General features: G+C 42.1%; 1 protein-coding gene across 1 annotated transcript; it reads left to right on the forward strand.

Moving 5' to 3' along the window:
- Positions 1-17705: 17705 nt before the first annotated feature.
- On the forward strand, positions 17706-21429 carry LOC142163265 (uncharacterized). The gene is made up of 2 exons (XM_075220536.1): positions 17706-17778; positions 20735-21429. The coding sequence occupies exons 1-2, from the start codon at positions 17706-17708 to the stop codon at positions 21427-21429; spliced, it is 768 nt and encodes a 255-aa protein (XP_075076637.1).
- Positions 21430-22224: the final 795 nt, after the last annotated feature.

The raw sequence follows: 22224 nt of genomic DNA on the forward strand, positions 1-22224 counted from the left end.
ATGAGTCCGCCAAACTAAACTTGTATCCCTTTTTGACTCTGAACTCTTTTCTATGCTAGATTCTTTCTAATTAGCATGACAGTTCTTTCTTGTTTGACATGTCTGTATTCTTTATATATGAGGAATTCTTCCTTCAAAATAGATTTTGCCAATTTGTGATTGATTCAGAATTCCTTTTTTAATAAGGTTCGATTGATTGTTACTGATTTTCTTTTATTAAACCTTTCTTCACCTTTTCTAGTTGGATTCATTCATACCAAAACTCAATTTCTGATTTTACTGGCTATTGATTGATTGCCTTTCCTTATTTGCACAAACTATGTTGATATCAAACTCTTTCCTTAAATAGTTTCTATGTATTTGCCCTTCTTGTACTACTTTGGAAAAGATTTTAATCCAATTCTTTCCTTAATTATTTTCTGCCCGTTTGAAATCAGAATCCTTTAACTGAAGGGAGATTCTGTGTGATTGATTGCAAACTATATCCTTACCTTTTCTTACTTGTTTTTTTCACTATAAAAGGGGCACGACCCTTCTGCACTTAGACAACCTGGAACCTTCAGTTCAATACTTCGAATTCAACACTTTGCACACACACCTTTCAATTTCAATACTCTTTCAATACTCTACTCTCTTCTGAGAACTTTTGTACTGATTGCTTGCAATTTGGTTTACAAGACTTCAGCTTTCACTTATTTGTTTCCCTGAACTGGTATGCCATAATTTCGATTTCTGTACCATCCCTATGTGTTTATTTTTCAGTTGCTACGCTCTTGTTTACTTTGCTATTCATGTTCTGTATTGAATATGCTACTCTCTCTCTTTACATCTGCTGTTTGTTGTGAACTCCCTATACCCCCACTCTCTTCTATGTGTTTGAGTTAAGTTTCATGGCCTGACAACATCCGAATTGCTTCTTAGGTCTGAACCTGATCCTAAACGGATCCCAACTCTCAAAATGTGGATAATAGGCTAGTCAAGGGTGTGCCAGCACTCCTGATTGCTGGGCATGACCACTAGTCTGCCATGGCTCTCCCTGATTGTCCCCTTGTGCACTTACACTTACTCTTAGATTCTAAGTTCTGCCCCTCTCTTATGAGCCTTGCTTTGGGACCTTGAGTTCCCTCTAAACTTGGACATCTGAAAGCTGTCATTTCCACACTGCATTATCTTAATTCTGCAATATATTTGGGTTGTAAGAACTACCCGGAGTCCATATGAGGCTCTTGAGGAACTTTGACACATCCCAAATAAGAGAAGGCTTTGGAAATCTGTTCCTGGAAGTTGGTTCACCCCATATTGTTGGACCTTGAGTCTGAATTAGGCTCCTTGGTTGTAGCTTAATTTCTGATGTAATTTTACTTTTCTTAGTCTATAATATGTTGTAATAACTTATGGGGTTCTAGTGAAATGGGGAGGGTCACTTATGTATGCATACGGGTAGACATCATGATCTTAGGTATTTATTTCTGCAATCACAGCCTGTTTTACTTCTGTATTTCATATAGAGATCCTGACTATAGGATTCTGCACTTCTATACCATATAGAAATCCTGAGTATAGGATTCTGCACTTATGCATTTCATATATAAATTATGCCTATAGGTTTTCCGCACTTCTGCATATATAGAGATCATGTCTATAGGTTTTCTTCACTTCCGCATATCATATAGATAACCTGTTTATAGGATTCTGCATTTTATATCTATCATTAGGCAAATAGTCATAGGTTAAATAATAATCAATTGCATTCTAGATACCATGTCTATAGGACGCCTGCACTTTCGTAATCAACAACGCCTAGAAATCATGCCTATAAGAGTAACCTTTGAATTTGATTCGCTTATGTCATCTGCAAGTTTAAAATCAGTTGCAATGTTGTCTAAAATCTGCGAAACTTTCGTTTTTTCTATAATCAGTAAGTTTTCTTTAAAATCAAAGCAAGCACTGTTAGATATCATGCCTAGAGGTCTCACTTAGGCAAACCATTAGTTAATTAATTAACTGCATCAGTCTTTGATAAATTACAACTAGGGAAGGCTAATTCGGACTCCTCATCTGAGAAATATGTGAATCAGTCTATCCCACGCTTTAATTTGATTTCAGACCATAACCAGTACATTTAAGACATGCTAAATAATCTGTCTTTAAATGAGGAGGCCTGTTTGAGCCCTTTAAGCTGTTTTGTGTTATCCCCATACCTGCCTTATATGTTTTGATTGTCGCCCTAGAATTTTGTCCTTTTAAAACTCTGAAAACCAGATCTCCCTTCCCTTTAGGACTAGTAGTCCCAAATGCCTCCGGGACTGATAGGATTGGGGCGGGTACTAGCATGCAATAAGTAACGATACTATTCCGCTCCTAATACCTTAACGGGATGGGAAAGGGTAGATATGGATATGATGACCGGTGCGCTAATACCACGTGCAACCCCTCTCCTGAGGAGCGATTGCTGGGTATTGCATTGATGTGATCCATATTAATCATAAACCTAGGACCCCCTTTCCCCTTTACCTGTCCTTATCTGCTTTCTTTAGAATTGCTTAAATCTTTCATAAATTTCTGCCCTCTTTGCTGTTCCTCAAAAGTTTTCAATTTATTTGCCATGCAAGCCCCTCTCTTTGAGCCCTTTATTGCTTGTTTGATTATGTGAAGTCACAATTATAACATGGCCGAAAACCACACTAGTGGATCTTGAGGGGTGCCTAACACCTTCCCCTTGAGATAATTTCTAGCCCTTACCCGAACTCTAGTCCTTCAAACTCAAACCCTTCTTAGTGTCCTAATGCACTTAATCATTAGGTGGCGACTCTTCAAATTCCAAAACCCAATTCCCAAGAGGGAACGAGTTGTCCTCCTAAATGTCACAAGCCCAATTTCGCGAGAAAAAGGGGGCGCGACATGGAGTCCCTGCACAACCTGCTCAGGTGTGCGAGCAACGGGGGTCTGGGTATCTCCCCCTACCTGAGAAGTAGCTGCGGCCGTAGTAACTGAGATCGCCTGAGCCAAACCGTTACACATGAATGAGATCTGAGCTAAAGCCTTATGAAGACTTGGAATCACAATAGGCACGGCTGGTGCTGCTGTAGCGTCCACAACTAGGACCTGATCCAGAATTGGGGCAGCTGGTGGATCTGCCGGTGTTGCTCTAGCTGCTCTGCCCCTGCCACGGCCTCGACCGCGACCTAGGCCTCTGGCAGCCCCAGCTGGTGGTACTGGCGGTTATCCGACCTGCCCGGTAGCACATGTCCTCACCATCTGTGAGAGAATGGAATAATAGAAGTTTAGTACTCGGATCAACAAATTTACACGACAAAAATTTCAAGAATATGAAGTTTTTACTAAAAGTTCTGCAGCCTCTAGAGGATAAATACAAACGTCTCCGTACCGATCCGCGAGACTCTACTAAACCGGCTCATGACTCGCGAGACTTATGTAACCTACGCTCTGATACCATCTTGTCACGACCCCAAATACCGGTCGTAATGTCGCCTATCACATTACTAAGCAAGCCAATCAATCAACTAACCACAACCCATTTACTTTAGTAATAATTCAACACAGGTTTTAAATACTGATTTCATAATAAACGTTTAAAACGACAGAAAAATATGCGGAAGTCATAATAATAATAAACCACACAACCCAAACTGATATGGTGTCACGAGTCTAGAGCCTCTAACACAAGTCTGAATACCTAGTACATCAATAGTCTAGAAGATGTGGAAAAATAATAAGATAGGAGGGAAAGCACAGGGCTGCGAACACCATGCAGCTACCTCGAAATCCCCGACAAAAACTGAATCAGCAGAAGATGCTCACTCGGCCGCTCGGGCACCTGGATCCGCACACAAGGTACAGGGAGTAACGTGAGTACCCCAACTCAGTAAGTAACTAAAGTAAATAATGAATTGAAAGCAGTGACGAGCAGTTCAAAAATACATAACTGAATAATCAACAGAATAACAAGTCATCTTTACAGTTTAAGAATTAATTTTCGCTATAAGATCACAATTCTAGTTTAAACATTTGGAATCAAATACTTAGCAGTATATCATATAGAGGCTTATTTAAAAGAAGAGTGAAATCAGTAAAAACATCATAACAAGGCCTCTCGGGCAAGGAATCACTCAGAATATGGCCCCTCGGGCAGCCTCTCAGTCACTCGTGACTCAACTCTTGTCACACAGCACTCACTCTCAGCACTCGGTTCATTAATATCTCATAATAATAGAAATTATAGTAACCACTGCGGCGTGCAACCCGATCCATATATAATAGTCGACTACACTCATTGGGGGTGTGCAGACTCCGAAGGGGCTCCTACAACCCAAGCGTCATATCGCTGCGGCGTGCGGCCCGATCCAATATATATATACTGCTGCGGCGTGCAGCCCGATCCATATAAGTATCGCTACGGCGTGCAGCCCCATCCATATATACGTATATAAATATCCTCACAATTTGGGTTCTCAACCTCTATCAGTCTTTAACCTCACAGCCTCTCGAGCACAACAATAGAAATTAGGGAACTCAGCCCAAACAGTCCTCAAAATTAGGGGTAGAGCAATAAAACCAGTTTTAAACATTTAAGCAGGTAAAACAGGAATGAGGGTTTGCATCTAGCAAGTAAAGTGAGGAAATTATTCTAAATGCCCCTAAGGGTTGCTACATGTCGGCACAAGGCCCCAAACATGGCATATAGCCCATAATACAATATAAATATCCAAAATATGGGATAACATAATATTTCCAAATCAAATGCGCGGCTTAATAGTTGCGACGGGATGGACCAAGTCACAATCCCTACTGGTGCGCGCCCACACGCTCGTCACCAAGCATGTGCGCCACCGCTTTTATCAAAACAAGTCAAATACCGGGGTTTTGTACCCTCAGTTCCAGATTTACAATGGTTACTTACCTCAAACCGGTGAAATACTACTCCGCGACGCCTTTGCCTCTCGAATTGGCCTCCACGCGTCTAATCTATCCAAAATCAGAATGAGGACGTCAAAATATGCCAAGGGAATGAAGCCCAAGCGAAAACAATCGAAAAATACCAAAAATCTCGAAATTGGCCAAACCTGATCCCCGAGCTCACGCCTCGAAACTCGATAAAAATTACATCAACAGAATCCTCATCTCCCCACGAGTCTATACATATCAAGAATACAAAAATCGGTGTCCAAATGGCCCCTCAAATTCTCATTTAAAATCTCTTAATCTCAAGCCCTAATTCCTCAATATTAGGCTTAGATTCCATGATTTATCAGGTAGATTTCACATTAGAATCGAGTTTAAATTCTAAAATTCTTACATCCAAACATTTCCCCTTGAATCCCTCTTCAATTTCCTCAAAAAGCACCCAAAATGACCAACTATGGAGTAAAATAGACCCACATTCGCGGACAAGATGACCTTTTAAACATTCTACCCAGGCTTGAAAATCCTTCTTCGCGAACACGGTCAAAGCCTTGCATTCACGAAGCACAAAAATATAGTCGACCAAAACTCTTTTTCGCGAACGCGACCCTACCATCGCAAACGCGATGCCTCACCTTCACCAACCTACGCGAACGCGACCATGACTCACGCGAACGCGATGCTTACCAATCCAGCCCTCATGAATGTGGGACTTCCCTTCGCGAACGCGAATGCCAAACCTGAAGCCTCCCTCCCTGGCCCTTCGCGAACGCGAAGACCAAATCACCTGCAATAGCTGAAACCATTTTTCTGCAATCTTTCTTGACTCAAAATGATCCGTATGACCACCCGAAACTCACCCGAGGCCCCCGGGATCTCAACCAAAGGCACCAACATATGTTAAAACCTTACTCAAACTTGTACCAATCTTCAAAAAACCTCAAACGACATCAAATCACACAAAAGACATCGGATTCAAGCCTAAGTTTCTAAAATCTTCCGAAATACGCTTTTGATCAAAAACCCAACCAAACCACGTCCGAATGACCTGAAATTTTACACACGCACATCCCAAATAACACAACGAAGCTAATGTAACTCTCAGAATTCCATTCCGACCCCTATATCAAAATCTCGCCTATCAACCGGAAATTACCAAAATATCAACTTTGCCAATTCAAGCCTAAATGTACTCCGAACCTCCAATACCCATTCCGATCACACTCCTAAGTCACAAATCACCTCTCGAAGCTAACCGAACCATTGGAATTCACATCCGAGCCCTCTAACACATAAGTCAACATCTAGTTGACTTTTCCAACTTAAGCTCCCTTAAAAGTGACTAAATGTCTCAAATCTTACCAAAAATCACCGATACCATAAAACACGGATAACAAAGCATAAAGAAGTAGAAATGGGGAAAATGAGAGGTAACTCATGAGACGACTGGCCGGGTCGTCACACTCCCCAATCCTCCGAAGCACCTCAAAAGGCCTAATGAACCGAGGACTCAATTTCCCTTTCTTCCCAAATCTCATAACACCCTTCATGGGTGAAACATTCAACAAAACCTTCTCGCCAACCATGATGGACACATCTCGAACCTTCCTATCAGTATATCTCTTCTGCCTCGACTGCGATGTACGAATCCTCTCCTGAATAACCTTAACCTTTTCTAAAGCATCCTGCACCAGGTCTGTCCCCAATAGCCTAGCCTCACCGAGCTCGAACCAACCAACTGGAGATCTACACCGTCTCACATACAAAGCTTCATACGTAGCCATCTGAATAATCGACTGGTAGCTGTTGTTATAAGAAAACTCTGCAAGCGGTAGAAAATGATCCCATGACCCTCCGAAATCAATAACACAAGCATGTAACATGTCCTCCAATATCTGAATGGTGCGCTGGGACTGCCTGTCCGTCTGAGGGTGAAAAGATGTGTTCAACACATCCTGAGTACCCAACTCTCGCTGCACAGACCTCCAAAACTATAAAGTAAACAGAGTGCCCCTATCTAAGATGATGGATACTAGGACACCATGCAAACGAACAATCTCCCGGATATAGATCTCTGCCAACAGCTCTAAAGAATATGTAGTACACACAAAAATAAAGTGCGCAGATGTGGTCAGCACATCCACAATCACACAAATAGCATCGAACTTCCTCAAAGTCCGTGGAAGTCCAACAACAAAGTCCATAGTGATCCTCTCCCACTTCCACTTGGGAATATCCATCTGCTGGAGCAAGCTACCCGGTTTCTAATGCTCATATTTTACCTGCTGACAAATGAGACACTGAGATACAAATCCCACAATGTCTTTCTTCATTCTTCTCCACCAATAATGCTGCCTCAAATCCTGATACATCTTCGCGGCACCCGGATGAATGGAATACTGCGAGCTATGGGCCTCTTCCAGAATCAACTCCCAAAGCCTGGGCCAACTTTGAACTGCCTCTATCTTCTTTGGATCAACCTGAATTCCCTCGTTGGACACCACGTGCCCCAAGAAAGCCACTAAACTGAGCCAAAACTCACACTTGGAGAATTTTGCATAAAGCTTCTCCTCCCTCAATCTCTGCAACAAAATTCTCAAATGCTCTGAGTGCTCCTCCTGACTACGCGAATACACTAGAATATCATCAATGAAGACTATGACATATGAATCAAGATAAGGACGGAACATGCTGTTCATCAAATGTATGAACACTGCTGGGGCATTGGTCAGCCTAAAAGACATCACCAAGAACTCATAATGACCATATCAGGTCCTGAAAGCTGTCTTAAGAATATCTGAGTCCCTGATCTTCAATTGGTGATAACCTGAACGGAGATCAATCTTGGAGGAAACTCTCGCTCCCTTAAGCTGGTCGAATAAATCATCAATGTCAGGCAAATGATACTTGTTCTTAACTGTTACTTTGTTCAATTTCCTATAATCGATACACATCCTTATAGTGCCATCCTTCTTCTTCACAAATAGAACCAGCACACCCCTAGGTGACATACTAGGCCGAATGAACCCTTTATCAAGGATTTCCTGAAGCTACTCCTTTAACTCCTCAAATCCGCTGGTTCCATACGATACGGCGGAATAGAAATGGGCTGAGTGCCCAGCACCAGGTCAACACCAAAATCAATGTCCCTATCCGGTGGCATGCCCGGTAGATCTACAATCGAGAAAATCCCCCACAACTGGAACATAATCAATACTAGGAGTCTCAGCTCTGACTTCCCTCACAAAGGCTAGATACGAAAGACATCCCTTCCCAACCATACGTTGGGCCTTCAAGAATGAGATTACCCTACAAGGAACATAATCAGTCACACCTCGCCACTCGATCTATGGCACACCCGGTATAGCCAATGTGACTGTCTTAGCATGACAGTCCAGAATAGCACGACACGAAGATAGCAAATTTATGCCCAAAATGATATCAAAATCCACCATACATGATAATTAAAGATCCACTCGGGTCTCTAGACCCCAAATAGTCACCACACACGACCGGTACACACGGTCTACAACAATAGTATCGCCCACTGGAGTAGATACATGAACATGTGAAACAAGAGACTCATGGGGCGTATCGAGATAATGGGCAAAGTATGATGACATATAAGAAAAGGTGGAACCGGGATCAAATAATACAGAGGAATCTCTATGGTAGACCGAAACAATACCTGAAATCACGGCATTTAAAGCAGCAACATCTGGTCTACCTTGGAGGGCATAGAAACGAGCCTGACCACCACCTGATCGACCTCCCCCTCTAGGGCGACCCTAGCTGACTGACCTCTATCCCTAACTGGCTGGGCAGGTGGTGAAGTAATTGGAGCCAAAGTCGAGGGCTGACCCCTCTGCTGAGATGAAACATCATGAAGACGAGGACACTGCCTCCTCATATTCCCAAACTCTCCACACTCGTAACAACTCCCAGGTGCTGGAGATGGAGACTAAAGGGAACCCCTGGCCCTAGAATGACTAGTAGAAGGACCTGGCATAGAAGAACCCTACACTGATGGAGCACAGGATGAACTTTGGTCTAGAAGGGCACTGAGTGATGACTGGCCCTAATGAGAACTATGAGAACCATGACCCCATGATGCCCCATGATAACCTGGGCGAGCTGAATGGGCTTGTCTGAATGGGCGGCCTCTGCCCTACTGGAACTGACCCCTCGAAGGAGCACCACTAAAGCTACCAGATCCTCGAGGTCTCTTGGCCTCCCTCTCCTCTCGTTCCTGGCGGCGAACCGACTCAATCTCACAAGCGATGTCAACAACCTCCTTGAAGGTAGCACTTGTCACCCTCTCCCTAGTCATGAGAATCCAAAACTGATATGTGAGGCCATCAACAAACCTCCTGATCCTCTCTTAATCTATGGGAACCAACCAGACCACATGATAAGCTAACTCAGAGAACCACATCTCATACTACGTCACATCATCACTACCCAACCGAGGTTAGGCTTGGCACTTACTGAGTACCGCTGTGGTGTACTCATGCCCTTTCCGCGCGTGTTTTTCATGTGCAGATCCAGGTACCTCTACTCAGACTTATCACTAGTGAGGCGAGGTACTGCAGAGACTCCGAGGTATATCTGTCGTGTCTGCAGACCGAAGAGTCCCTTTCTACTCTTCCTTTTGAATTAGCCCTTCTGAACTTTCGTTCTTTGTTAGACATTCTGGAGTTAGACACTTGTAGACATTCAAAGGCTTGTGATCATGAGATTCCGGGTTTTGGGAAATGTATCTAGTTTTTGATAGTTGATTTTTTGTATGCCGTGCAGAACTTTTAAACATTGTTTTACTTTGCTATTTCGGTTTTAATTATTTCTTCTGCAATTTGGTTTATTTTTTGCATTTTTGGGCATACCTAATCGTAGAGACCAGGTTCCGTCATGATGGTTCATGGAGGGCGAACTGGGGTCGTGACCAGTTGGTATCAGGGCTCTAGGTTCATAGGAGTCATGAATCATAAGCCGGTTTATTAGAGTCTCGTGGATCGGTACAGAGACATCTGTACTTATCTACGAGAGGCTCTGGGATTTCTAGATGAGTGCTACCGTATTCTTCATACCATGGGTATTTCTGGATCGAGCGGGGTTTTCTTCACTACCTTCTATCTTCGAGGGGCGACCTATGAGAGGTGGCGTACTTATGAGTTAGACAGTCTGGATGAGGCAGCTTCCCTGACTTGGACTCAGTTTTCAGATATGTTCCTGAGAGAGTATGTTCCTCAGAGCCTTAGGGACGCATGGGGTATAGAGTTTGAGCATTTGCACTAGGGTGCTATGAATGTCTCGGAGTATGCTGTCCGTTTCACCAGTTTGGCTCGACATGCACCAGCCTTGGTTTCTACTATTCGCGAGAGGGTTCGCTAGTTCATTGAGGGGCTTATTCCCAGCATCAGGTCTAGCATGGACCGTGAGTTGGAGATGGATATTTCTTATCAGCAGGTGGTGAGCATTGCTAGGAGGATTGAGGGTATGCATGCTAGGGAGAGAGAGGGGAGGGAGGCCAAGAGGTCTCGAGAGTTGGGCCATTATTCTGGTGCCCGTGCCCCAGCTGCAGGTCGTCATGGTAGGATTTATATAAGTCGCCCGGTTCATTCAGCTCTTCTAGCATCCAGTGGTATTCTAGCTCCTCCTAGGCCTTAGGAGCCTTATTATGCACCTCCAGTATCTAGTGCGCCTCCTACGCGGGGTGCTTTCAGAGGTCAGTCCAGTAGACCTGGCCCAAGCCAGTCATAGTCGCCACATCCTCCCAGAGCTTTTTTTGAGTGTGGTGATACATGCCATGTGGTGAGGGATTTCCCTATACTTGGGAGAGGTGCGCCCTCACAGACTTCTCAGCCACAACGCGTTTCGCAAAGTTCTCAGGCTATGATCACAACACAAGTTGCTACCCCACCTGCTTAGCTAGCTATAGGTGGAGGTCGGGGAGGTAGAGGTTACCCTAGAGGGGGAGTCCAGGCCAGATACTATGCCCTTCCTGCCCGTACCGAGGCTGCTGCCTCCGATTCTGTCATCACAGGTATTGTCCTAGTTTTCGCAGAGATGCATCGGTTCTATTTGATCCAGGCTCCAGTTATTCTTATGTGTCTTCTTATTTTGTTCCGTATTTGGGTGTATCTCGGGATTCTTTGAGTTCCCTTATATATGTTTCTACTCCTGTGGGAGATTCTCTTATGTGGACCACGTTTATCGGTCGTTTTTTATTACTCTTAGTGGTTTTGAGACCAGAGCCGATAAATTGTTGCTCAGCATGGTTCATTTTGATATTATCTTGGGCATGAACTGGTTATCGCCCCATTATGCTATTCTTGATTGTCACGCCAAAATAGTGACGCTGGCTATGGTAGGTGTACCGCGTGTTGAGTAGAAGGGTGCTTTAGATCACACTCCTAGTAGAGTTATTTCTTTCCTCAAGGCTTAGTGTATGGTTGAGAAGGGGTGTGATGCGTATCTAGCTTATGTGAGAGATGTCAGTATTGATACCCCTTCTGTTGATTCAGTCCCAATGGTACAGTGTTTTTCTGATGTGTTTCCAGCTGACCTTCCGGGCATACCGCCTGATAGAGATATCAATTTTGGCATTGATCTGTTGCTGGGAACTCAGCCCATTTCTATTCCTCCATTTCATATGGCTCCTCTGAGTTGATGGAGTTGAAGGATCAGTTACAGGAATTGCTTAATAAGGGTTTTATTAGGCCAAATATATCACCTTGGGGTGCTCCTGTCTTGTTTGTGAAGAAAAAGGAAGGTTCTATGCGTATGTGCATTAATTATCGCCAGTTGAACAAAGTTACAGTGAAGAACCATTATCTTTTGCCTCGTATTGATGATTTGTTTGACCAGGTACAGGGTGCACGAGTGTTTTCTATGATTGACTTGCATTCAAGGTACCATCAGTTGAAGATTTGAGAACCAGATATCCCAAAGACTGCTTTCAAGACTCGGTATGGTCATTACGAGTTCCTTATTATGTCATTTGGGCTGACCAATGCTCTAGCAGCCTTTAGCATTTGATGTATAGTGTGTTCCGTCTATATCTTGACTCATTTGTCATTGTCTCTATTAATGATATTCTGGTGTATTTTCGGAATCGGTAAGATCATGAGCAACACCTGAGGACTTTGCTTCAGACTCTGAGAGAGAAGGAGTTATATGCTAAGTTCTTGAAATGTGAGTTATGGTTGGATTCTGTGGCATTCTTAGGTCACGTGGTTTCTATTGAGGGGATAAAGGTGGATCCGAAGAAAGTGGAAGCAGTGCAGAGTTCACCCAGACCATCCTCAACGATGGAGATTTGCAGTTTTCTTTGTTTGGCGGGTTATTACCATCGATTTGTTGAGGGATTTTCATCTATTGCAGCACCTATGATCAGATTGACCCAGAAGGGTGCTCCGTTCCAGTGGAAGGAAGAGTGTGAGGCGAGCTTTCAGAAGCTCAAGACAGCTTTGACTACAACCCCGGTTTTGATATTGCCAAGAGGTTTGGGGTCTTATACTATCTATTATGACTCTTCGAGGATTGGCCTTAGAGCGGTATTGATGGAGGATGGTAGGGTTATTACCTACGCGTCCAGACAATTGAATGTGCACGAGAAGAATTATCCTATTCATGACCTTGAGTTAGCTGCTATTATTCACACCTTGAAGATCTGACGTCATTATTTGTACGGTGTGCCTTGTGAGATTTATACTGATTAGCGAAGTTTGCAGTAACTGTTCAAGCAGAAGGATCTTAATTTGCACCAGTGGAGATGGCTAGAGCTGCTGAAGGACTATGATATCAGTATATTGTATCATTCGGGCAAGGCCAACGTGGTGGCTGATGCTTTTAGCCACTAGGCAGAGAGTTTGGGGAGTTTGGCTTATCTACTAGCAGCAGAGAGGCCCATGGTGATGGATGTTCAGTCCTTAGCCCGCCAGTTTGTGAGATTTGATCTTTTGGAGCCCAAATGGGTTTTAGCTTGCGTGGTCTCTCGTTCTTCATTATTTGATCGTATCCGGGAGCGACAATTTGATGACCCTTATCTGCTTGTCCTCAAGGACAATGTTTTGCATGGTGATGCCAGATATGTGACTATTGGTGATGACGGGGTATAGAGGATGCGGGGTCAGGTTTGTGTACCTAATATTGATGGGCTTCGAGAGTTGATTCTAGAGGAGACCCATAGTTCACAGTATTCCATCCATTTGGGTGCCAAAAAGTTGTATCATGATTTGAGATAATACTATTGGTGGAGGCAAATGAAGAAGGATATAGTTGGGTTTGTAGCTCGGTGCCTCAATTGTCAGCAGGTGAAGTTTGAGCACCAGAGACCGGGTGGGTTGCTTCAGCAGATAGAGATTTCGGAGTAGAAGTGGGAGTGGATCACCATGGACTTTGTAGTTGGGCTCCCACAGACTTTAAGGATGTTCGATGCCATTTGGATGATTGTGGATCAGCTGACCATGTCCGCACACTTCATTCCAGTTGTACTACCTATTCTTCGGAGCAGTTGGCAGAGATTTATATCCGGGAGATTGTTCATCTGCATGGTATTCCAGTTTCAATTATTTCAGATAGAGGTACTCAGTTCACATAATGGTTTTGGAGGGCCGTTTAGCATGAGTTGGGTACTCGGGTGGAGTTGAGTACAACATTTCACCCTTAGACGGACGGACAGTCCGAGCTAACTATTCAGATTCTTGAGGATATGCTTCGTGTGCATATGATTGAGTTTGGAGGGTCTTCGGAGCAGTTTTTGCCATTGGTGGAGTTTGCATACAATAACAGTTATCAGTCCAGCATTCAGATGGCACTGTATGAGGTTTTATATGGTAGGCGGTGTAGTTCCCTGGTGGGTGGGTTTGAGCCGGGTGAAGCTAGATTATTGGGCACAGACTTGGTTCAGGATGCTTTGGAGAAGGTTAATGTGATTCATGATAGAATCCGCATAGCCCAGTCCAGACAGAAGAGTTACGCGGACCGGAAGGTTCTTGATGTTTCCTATATGGTTGGAGAGAGGGTTCTACTTTGGGTTTCGCCTATAAAGGGCGTTATGAGATTTGGGAAGAAAGGGAAGTTGAGTCCGAGGTTTATTGGTCCTTTTGAGATATTGCGGCGTGTTGGGGAGGTTGCTTATAAGCTTGCCTTACCTCCCAGCTTGGCAGGAGTTCATCCAGTATTTCATGTTTCGATGCCCCGGAGGTATCACGGTGGTCCATCGCACGTGTTGGATTTCAGTTCAGTCCAGTTGGACAAGGACCTATCCTATGTTGAGGAGCCAGTGGCAATATTGGATAGGCAGGTTTGAAAGCTAAGGTCAAAGAACATTGCATCAGTGAAGGTTCAGTGGCAGGGCTAGCCGGTCGAGGAGGCAACCTGGGAGACCAAGCAGGATACGCGCAGCCGTTACCCTCATCTTTTCACTATGCTCGTTCAGGTATGTCCCTATGCTCGTTCGAGGACGAACGAATGTTTAAAAGTAGGAGGATGTGATGACTCGGCTGGTCATCTTAAGAATTAACGCCCCTATCCCCTATTAACTACTTTCCCCGTGTTTGTTTCTGCTATTGTGAGTTGCCGGGAAGAATTATTTGGAGTTTTCGAGAGTTTTGGGGCACTTAGTCTCTAAATGAGAGCTTAAGTTCTGGAAATTTAACCATAGTCGGAACTGTGTGAAGAAGGCCTCGAAATGGAATTTTGATGGTTTCGTTAGCTCCGTTGGGTGATTCGGGTTTAGAAGCGTGTTCGGATTATGTTTTGGAGGTACGTAGCTAATTTATGCTTGAAATGCAAAAGTTGAATTTTTGAAGTTTCCGGTTTGATAGTAAGATTTTGATCAGAGGGTCGTAATGGAATTACGAAAGATGGAATAGCTTTCTAGTGTTGAATGTGATGTGTGTGCAAAATTTCAGGTCATTCGGACGAGGTTTGATAGACTTTTTGATAGAAAACGTATTTTGAGAGTTTTTGAAGTTCTTAGGCTTGAATATGAAGCTAATTGGCTAATTCGATGTTGTTTGAGGTGTTTGGAAGATTTGTATAAGTTTGGATAGTGGTATGTGACTTGTATGTGCTTTTGGTTGAGATCTCGGAGGCCTCGTGATGATTTTGGATGGTTAACGGGAAGTTGGAAACTTGGAGTTGGCAGCTGAAGTTCTTTGGGCTGCTGTCATAACCGCATCTGCGGTTGAGAGGTCACAGATGTGACTCCCGTAGATGTGGAGTCAAACTGCAGAAGCGGCCAAGAGGGAACAAGGCTGGCAACACAGATGCAGAACCTTAGCCGCACCTGCGTGACCGCAGATGCAGTGATTAAGTTGCAGGTGCGAATTTTGGGATTTAATGAGTTTCGCAGATGCGGTCGTTTGTTCGCAGAAGCGGAAGTGTTGGGCAGAAAATCAGAGTTTGGAGGGTTCTAGTTTCAAAAAGTTAGAAATTGATTTGGGAGCTCGGGATTGGTGATTTTGAGAGGGATTTTCACCTGGTGTTTTGGGTAAGCAATTTTTACTCGGTTATGATTGTTTTCCACGAATCTATGCTTAAATTCATCCTTTAAATGTTGGAAAAGTTCTTAGACATAACATTTGAATTTGGATCATGATTTTGATGTCGTATTGGGATAATTTTGATATAAATGAACTTGTGAGAGTATGAGGATTTTAAAAATGTAAATTTTACCCGAGTTCGAGACGTGGGCCTGGAGGGCGTTTTGGTCATTTTACCTAATTTCGCGTATTAGCTTAGAATTTAATTGAAGAATCAGTTACTTGAAGTGTAATTTACATTATGCAATTGAATTGAACAGATTTGAGCCATTTGGAGTCGAGTACTCGTGGCAAGAGCGTAATTTTGGATTGATTTTGAGCTGGTTCGAGGTAAGTCGCTTGTCTAACCTTGTGTGGGGACATTCCTCTTAGGATTGGTATTGTGATAATTGAAATGCCTTGTACGTGAGGTGACGAGTGCGTACTTGTGATAATTGTTGAAAATCCTATTTTCATTAAAAATAGCTTAAATTGTGTTTTTCCTTTCCTTCTTGCACTACTTGGAATTTAAGCCTGTTGTTAGCTTAGAGAAACATGTCTAATTGACTTAATTGCTCTATTTGCAAAAACACACGGTTGACCTATAATTTAATTCGAGGGGTCCAAGTACTCTATGATGATGCCGCCATTAATGACCTATACTTTGAGGATTGGTCGTCATGCACGGTTGAGTATGATGCCAAAGTCGCCAACAAGGAAAATTAGCATGCCTAGATTGTATCTGTCATAGCAAATGGGGCATCCTCCTTGATTGATCCATCACCCAAGAGGGCCGATATTGGCTCAGATTTGTCTGCTCCTGTCTGATGCCGACTAGGAATGAAATTGACATTAACATTGACAAGGCACTCCTCATAGCATGCATCATGATAGGCATAAAGGTTGATATGGGACATATTATATTCAAGGAGCTGGGGATCAGAGCAAAACAAAAAACCAACATCACTTCCCTTCCTATGTTTGATAACCACTCTATGTAAGGCTATAGGAGTGCCCCTATCCCAAAACATGATCGCCTTGAGAGCGCTCTTCAAGATATTGAAATCCCTCGGATAAATGATGCAATAGACAAGGAGACGGACAACCAACTAGAGACTTCAGTCCCTCATCCATCAGACTCAGCAACACCCACTGCCCCCACACTGCCTGACACCCCTCCTGCCCTAGCTACCTCCACAGCCACTCCTAAGCCAACCATTGCACAGCCACATGTTACCTTACCAGCTCTTTTAAAGCTGGGTCTACTAGATCATCACGCCAATGATAAGGTAGACCGGTTGATAAAAGAAATCCCAAATTTCATCCAGACAGGATTTGACCCATCCAAGCCTCAGCGAGCACTCTTCAACAACAACATAAATCTTATGAAGATCGTCTAAAGCAATTTGAAGTGCGTTTTGAGAGGGTCGAGTGAAGTCAAGTTGGTGATATGCCTTGAATCAGGAATGATGTCGATGAGCTAAAATCAGAGTTGTAGAAGATGCAGAACTTGGAGTTTGACTTGACCTCCTTCCTCCCGACAGAAGGCGAGCACGGTACTGGCACCTCCATTCCGAGCTTAGAGTTCGATTTCACAAACATTATGACAGCTCTGGAGGCACAAAGTGTTGAGACCTCAAAGGCTCTAGTTTCCATTGTACACATTAACAGTTCTTCAGAGGAGGGATTCGGAGAGACGAAAGAGGATTCTAATGAGTGAGATACTGAAAATGAGGAAACCGATGAGACTGAGGGTCATCGGGACAATAAGGGTAAGCAAGTGGCTGCTTCTACAGATTCATAGGAGGAAGAGAAAGCAGCGGTGTAGACATCAATTGCACATTCTCTTGTCGACATGGTCGCCAAGGCACATCCATCAACCGCTCAACCTTCACTGGGAGAGGTTAGCAGCTCCCAGGTCCCAGACCAAGCTTAACAATAGGTGGAGCTCCCTACTCCAACCTCAGAGACGACCATACAGTCCGAGGTTCCACTTGTTGCTGCCACAGTGCCAGTAGTTGACTCCACAACTGCCACGAATGCTTCAGTGCCCCCGAGCGCCTAGTGCACCCCAGGAAGTTCGTAAGCTCCGGTTTTACATTCTCTATGCATTGAGGACAATGCATGCTTATTGCTTGGGGGTGGGGTTGTCATATTTTGTGTGAAAATTGTACATAAACTCTTCACTCTAGTACTATAGATTGATTATTAGCAATGAATTCCCCTTGGTTTTTCTTCGCCGGGTTCTTTTCCATGGGTGTAATAGTAGAACCATTAGTAGCATTAAATGTTTTCACTTGTTCGGTGTTGATTGTTCTAGCTTCAAGTATGTAATGATATTTTGCGAATAAAAGTTACCCTTCCTTTTTTTGTATATATCTAAACAAAAATTGGTAATGGTTAGTCATTCTTGTGAACTTGAGGCTTGCGCTTTGACTTTATGCTTACTCAAAATCTTACATATCATGAGATAAAAGTTTTGAGTTGCCTTGCATTCACTTGAGGATTAAAACTATGTTGAGTTGAATAGTTCATGCGTTGTGAGTGAGTGAGGATTTGGATAATTAATTCATTGCTTAACTGATGATGCCTAGAACTTGCCTAGTTGGTTTCTTAAAGCAACTGTCAGGTTAATGATTGGGTGCTGAAATGATCTTAGGATCTCTTTGTGTCTAATAGATAATTTTGACCTAATTGACCTCCCTGGTACATCAATTAGCTTGGTTATCCCCGTTGAGCCTTTAACTTTTATTGGCTTCCACATTACAAACCTTTACCTCTTTTGTGAAATAATTCCTTCTTTTGAACAATCCCTCCTTGAACGAGTCAGAACGAGCTAAAAGCCTAAGTTGGGAGTGCCGGTCCAAAGTGGAAATTGGTAAGGTTTAATACTATGTGTTAAAAAACAACCTCAAAGTTGTATATATAAAGAAAATCAAGCTCCAAAAAGATAAGCAATTATAAAAAAAATAAAAAAATAAAAATAGAGAAGAGAAAAAGAGTGGGGTCTTGTAGAAACTGAGGAAATACTTTAAGGTGGTTCTATATCGGTAACTCGAGGTCAATAAGTTCTATGTAGTAAAGAAGAAAAATATATGTAGAGTTCAAAGAGGGTATAGCCACTACATTCCAAAATATTCATCTAACCCATCCCAAAACCTACATTGTAACCCGTGAAAAGTCCTTCGTGATGTACAACCAATCATTCCCGAGATAGCAACAAGTTAAAATCAGGGCAACATATGGAATAATACTTGTAGCATGTAGCTTTCATTCTGAGTGCAAGAGTGTTTTAATTGCATCCCCTATAGATATGTGTGAGTTACAGATTTTCTTTGTTGTGAGAGCGCACGAATTGCAAGATTTAGCAGAAGTTAGGTTCTTGAAGTAGAATACAAATACACACTTAGCCGTGAGTAGCATTTTGGTTGAGGATCGAAGTTCACAAGCTGATTAGTCGAATTGTTAAGTGATAGTTATCCTCTATGAAGGGTAAATAAAAGAAGTTACATGTTTGTTAGCTACCAGTAAAAACAATCTACAGTCACTACTATTTTGTGACATGTCATAAATAGAAGTAGTATAGGATAGGATAATTTTGTTATATTTGTTTGAGGACAAGCATGAGTTTAAGATGGGGGTGTTAATATGCCGTTGAATGTTGGCACTTTTGATACCAATTACGTAGACTATAGCTCATCTTTCAATGCTTTTTTAGTTAATTCTTATGAAGTTTTTTCCGTTTTGTAGTGCGTGAGACTTGAAGACCTAAAATCATGGAAAAGAAGTTAAAAAGCCACAAAAGGGCAGGAATGCTACAAGTATGCGACCGCAGAAGTAATATCCAGACCGCATAATCGTCGCAAACTAAAGCAGATTTTTGGCCAACTGAAGAGAAGAATCTGCGGTCCATTATGTGATAGCATAACACTTATGCGAACCGCATAATGACCGCACAATTACAATTGAAGAATCTGCGTAACATTTCTAGGATGGAAAATGCAGTCGCATAACGGATATGCGGACCGCATAATGGAAAAGCGGTGAATCTGGGCTTGAAGACCTGGAAGTCCGTGATGAAATTGTCAACTATGCGGACCACATACATGGTCTTCGACCATTATGCGGTCGCGGGAGAGCTCTGCAGGGGCATTTTTTCCCAATCTTTACCCTACATTTTGTCCACTATAAATAGATTTTTTAGGATTTTTATGGGTCATGGAGTCTGAAAAATAGACACATTGAAGGCATTGAATACACCATTTTTTTGGAAGCTTTTGAAGAGAGAATCTTGTACCTTTGTAAGCTTTATGATTTTTGTTGTTGATTTGTTTTTTGTATTCTAGTATGAGTAGCTATTTTTGAATACTAAGGTTGTGGATCTTAAATGGGTGTAATGTTAATAGGTGTTTAACATTGAATATGTATATAATGGTTGTTTTATATTTATTCATTTCTTATGCTTTATTTGTTGTTGCTGGTTGCAAATATTGACTTATTCCATTTTACTCTATATTTACTTGGAAAAGTGGGTTAGGGTTTGGTAGAAGTGAATATCAAGAACTCAAGGTCTTAAACCTTGTTTAATAGGATCACTTAGGAATAAGTGGGTTCTACTTGGCATAAATCAGTGATTCTTAATTGCAAGTATTTTATATTTGGGAAAATCATAAAGTAAAAATACTACCCAACTATTGGAAAATATTGGGTAGTCATTTAGAAACCATTTGCATATCAAAAGAACTTCCATTTTAAATATATCATATTAACACCGATAACATTACATTGTGACAGCGACACAGCCTTGGTTTCCTTAATCAAATTAATTACATTCTCACAACAAAATAGCTCTCTTGTTAATTTACAATTAAATCATTCGCTTTTCAAGCTAAAGGAATAGAATTACAACTTAACTCAAGTTTCACACTATTCAAGTAACCTTTACACACCTATTCCCTATGGATTCGACCCCAATCTTGTTGGGTTATTGTATTTGACACCGATTGCCTTACACTGTTTATTTAAGTGTAATTTGAACATATCATGTTTATAAAAGTGATATTTACCTATCTTAAATTTACAATTTACTCTCCATCCGAGTTGGTCATATTTTCATTTATGGGGTGAATATTTGACATAATTCATATATTTTGCATGAATTGTTTAGTTTCCCGATCGAACCTAACTATTCAATGAGCATGGTTATATGTGTAATGTGTTAATTTAAATTTTATTATTCTTATTGCATAACTAATGATATATTTAATGTGAATATATCTCAGAAAGGCCGAATTATGTTGACTGGAAAAGGAACCTTGATATTTTCCTAACTGCTGAAGGTTACAAATTCTTAATAACTAAGGAGTGCCTAGAAAAACCTGATAAGGATGCTATTGATGATCATGTTAAGGCCTATAATAAATGGGTTAAGGCTGCTGAGATGGCGCAATGTTACATTCTTGGCTCTATGGCCCATGTTTTGCAATATCAGCAACAATCTATAGGGACTACTTATGATATGCTTGAAAGTCTCAAAGAGATGTTCGGTGAGAAAAATCGTGCGGCTAAGCGGACATCCATGAAAGCCCTTTTGAATACCAAGATGTCTGAAGGATTATCAGTTAGGGACCATGTTATGAAGATGATGGGTCTTCTCAATGAACTGGAGGTCTTTGGAGCTGTGATTGATAAAGAATCTCAAGTTGAGATGGTCATGAAGACTCTGCCTGAAAGTTTTCATCAATTTCACTTGATCTATAATATGAACAAAATGGATTTGTCACAAGGGAAATTTTTTAATGAGCTGCAAGCAGCAACATCTAGAATCAAACAACAAGCTCCAGTTGTGGCATTGAATGTTGAGAAATCTTTGGTTTCTAAGCCGAGAGGCGATAAGAAAAAGAAGAAGGCTCACAAAGTTTTGGCACTTGGAGATGCAACTGCTTGTGTCAAAAAGCCCAAAGGAAGTGCTATATAACGACCCGACTGGTCGTGTCGAGAATTGTAGCCTTGTTCCCCCATTTTCTGCTCCTTTTATGTTCTACAATTGTTATATGACTTTTGTCGGATTTAGAGATGTGGACATGGGTGTCGGGTTTGAGCCGATTATGTATTTTGGTTATAATTTTGTATTTTTCTTGTGGAATTAATTCCATTAGCCTATGTTGATTGTATTGTACTTCTTGTGGCTAGATTTGGGACATTTGGAGGCTGTTTCGCGTGGCAAAGGCATATTGGAGTAGAGTTTTGCTTGGATTGAGGTAAGTAATAGTTTTAAATCGTTCCCTGAGTGTATGAAACTCCGAATTATGAGTTATGTGATTTGTTTGGTAGTGACGCACATGCTAGGTGACGAGCGTGTGGGCGTGCACCGTAGGAATTGGGACTTGGTCCATTCCGTGGAATTGTAAAGTTGAATAACTTGTTGCTAGCTATATGCTCTCCCTATGTTATAGAAATTGACTGCAAATCATGTTAGAAATCATTCTCAGGCCATGCGATGACACTATTGGGACCCGCAGAGGTTGTATACTTGTTGAATTATCTGCAATTTGTTGTCTTATACTCAGTCATGGTTTTACTTGCTATTATATCATAGTCTCTTCCTAATTCTTGTTGATACGTTTTATTATCTATGTTTGTGCTAATTTTTATGATTTTTGAGAGCCCGAGAGACTGGAGAGGTTTGTGACTAAGTTAGGGCCTGAGTGCCCAACTGTGAGCTATATGTGTATCTATGCATTTGGCTGCACGGCACAACGAGCCTGAGGGC

This window comes from Nicotiana tabacum, chromosome 8 (genome assembly GCF_000715075.1).
Source record: "Nicotiana tabacum cultivar K326 chromosome 8, ASM71507v2, whole genome shotgun sequence".
Taxonomy (NCBI): Eukaryota; Viridiplantae; Streptophyta; class Magnoliopsida; order Solanales; family Solanaceae; genus Nicotiana; species Nicotiana tabacum.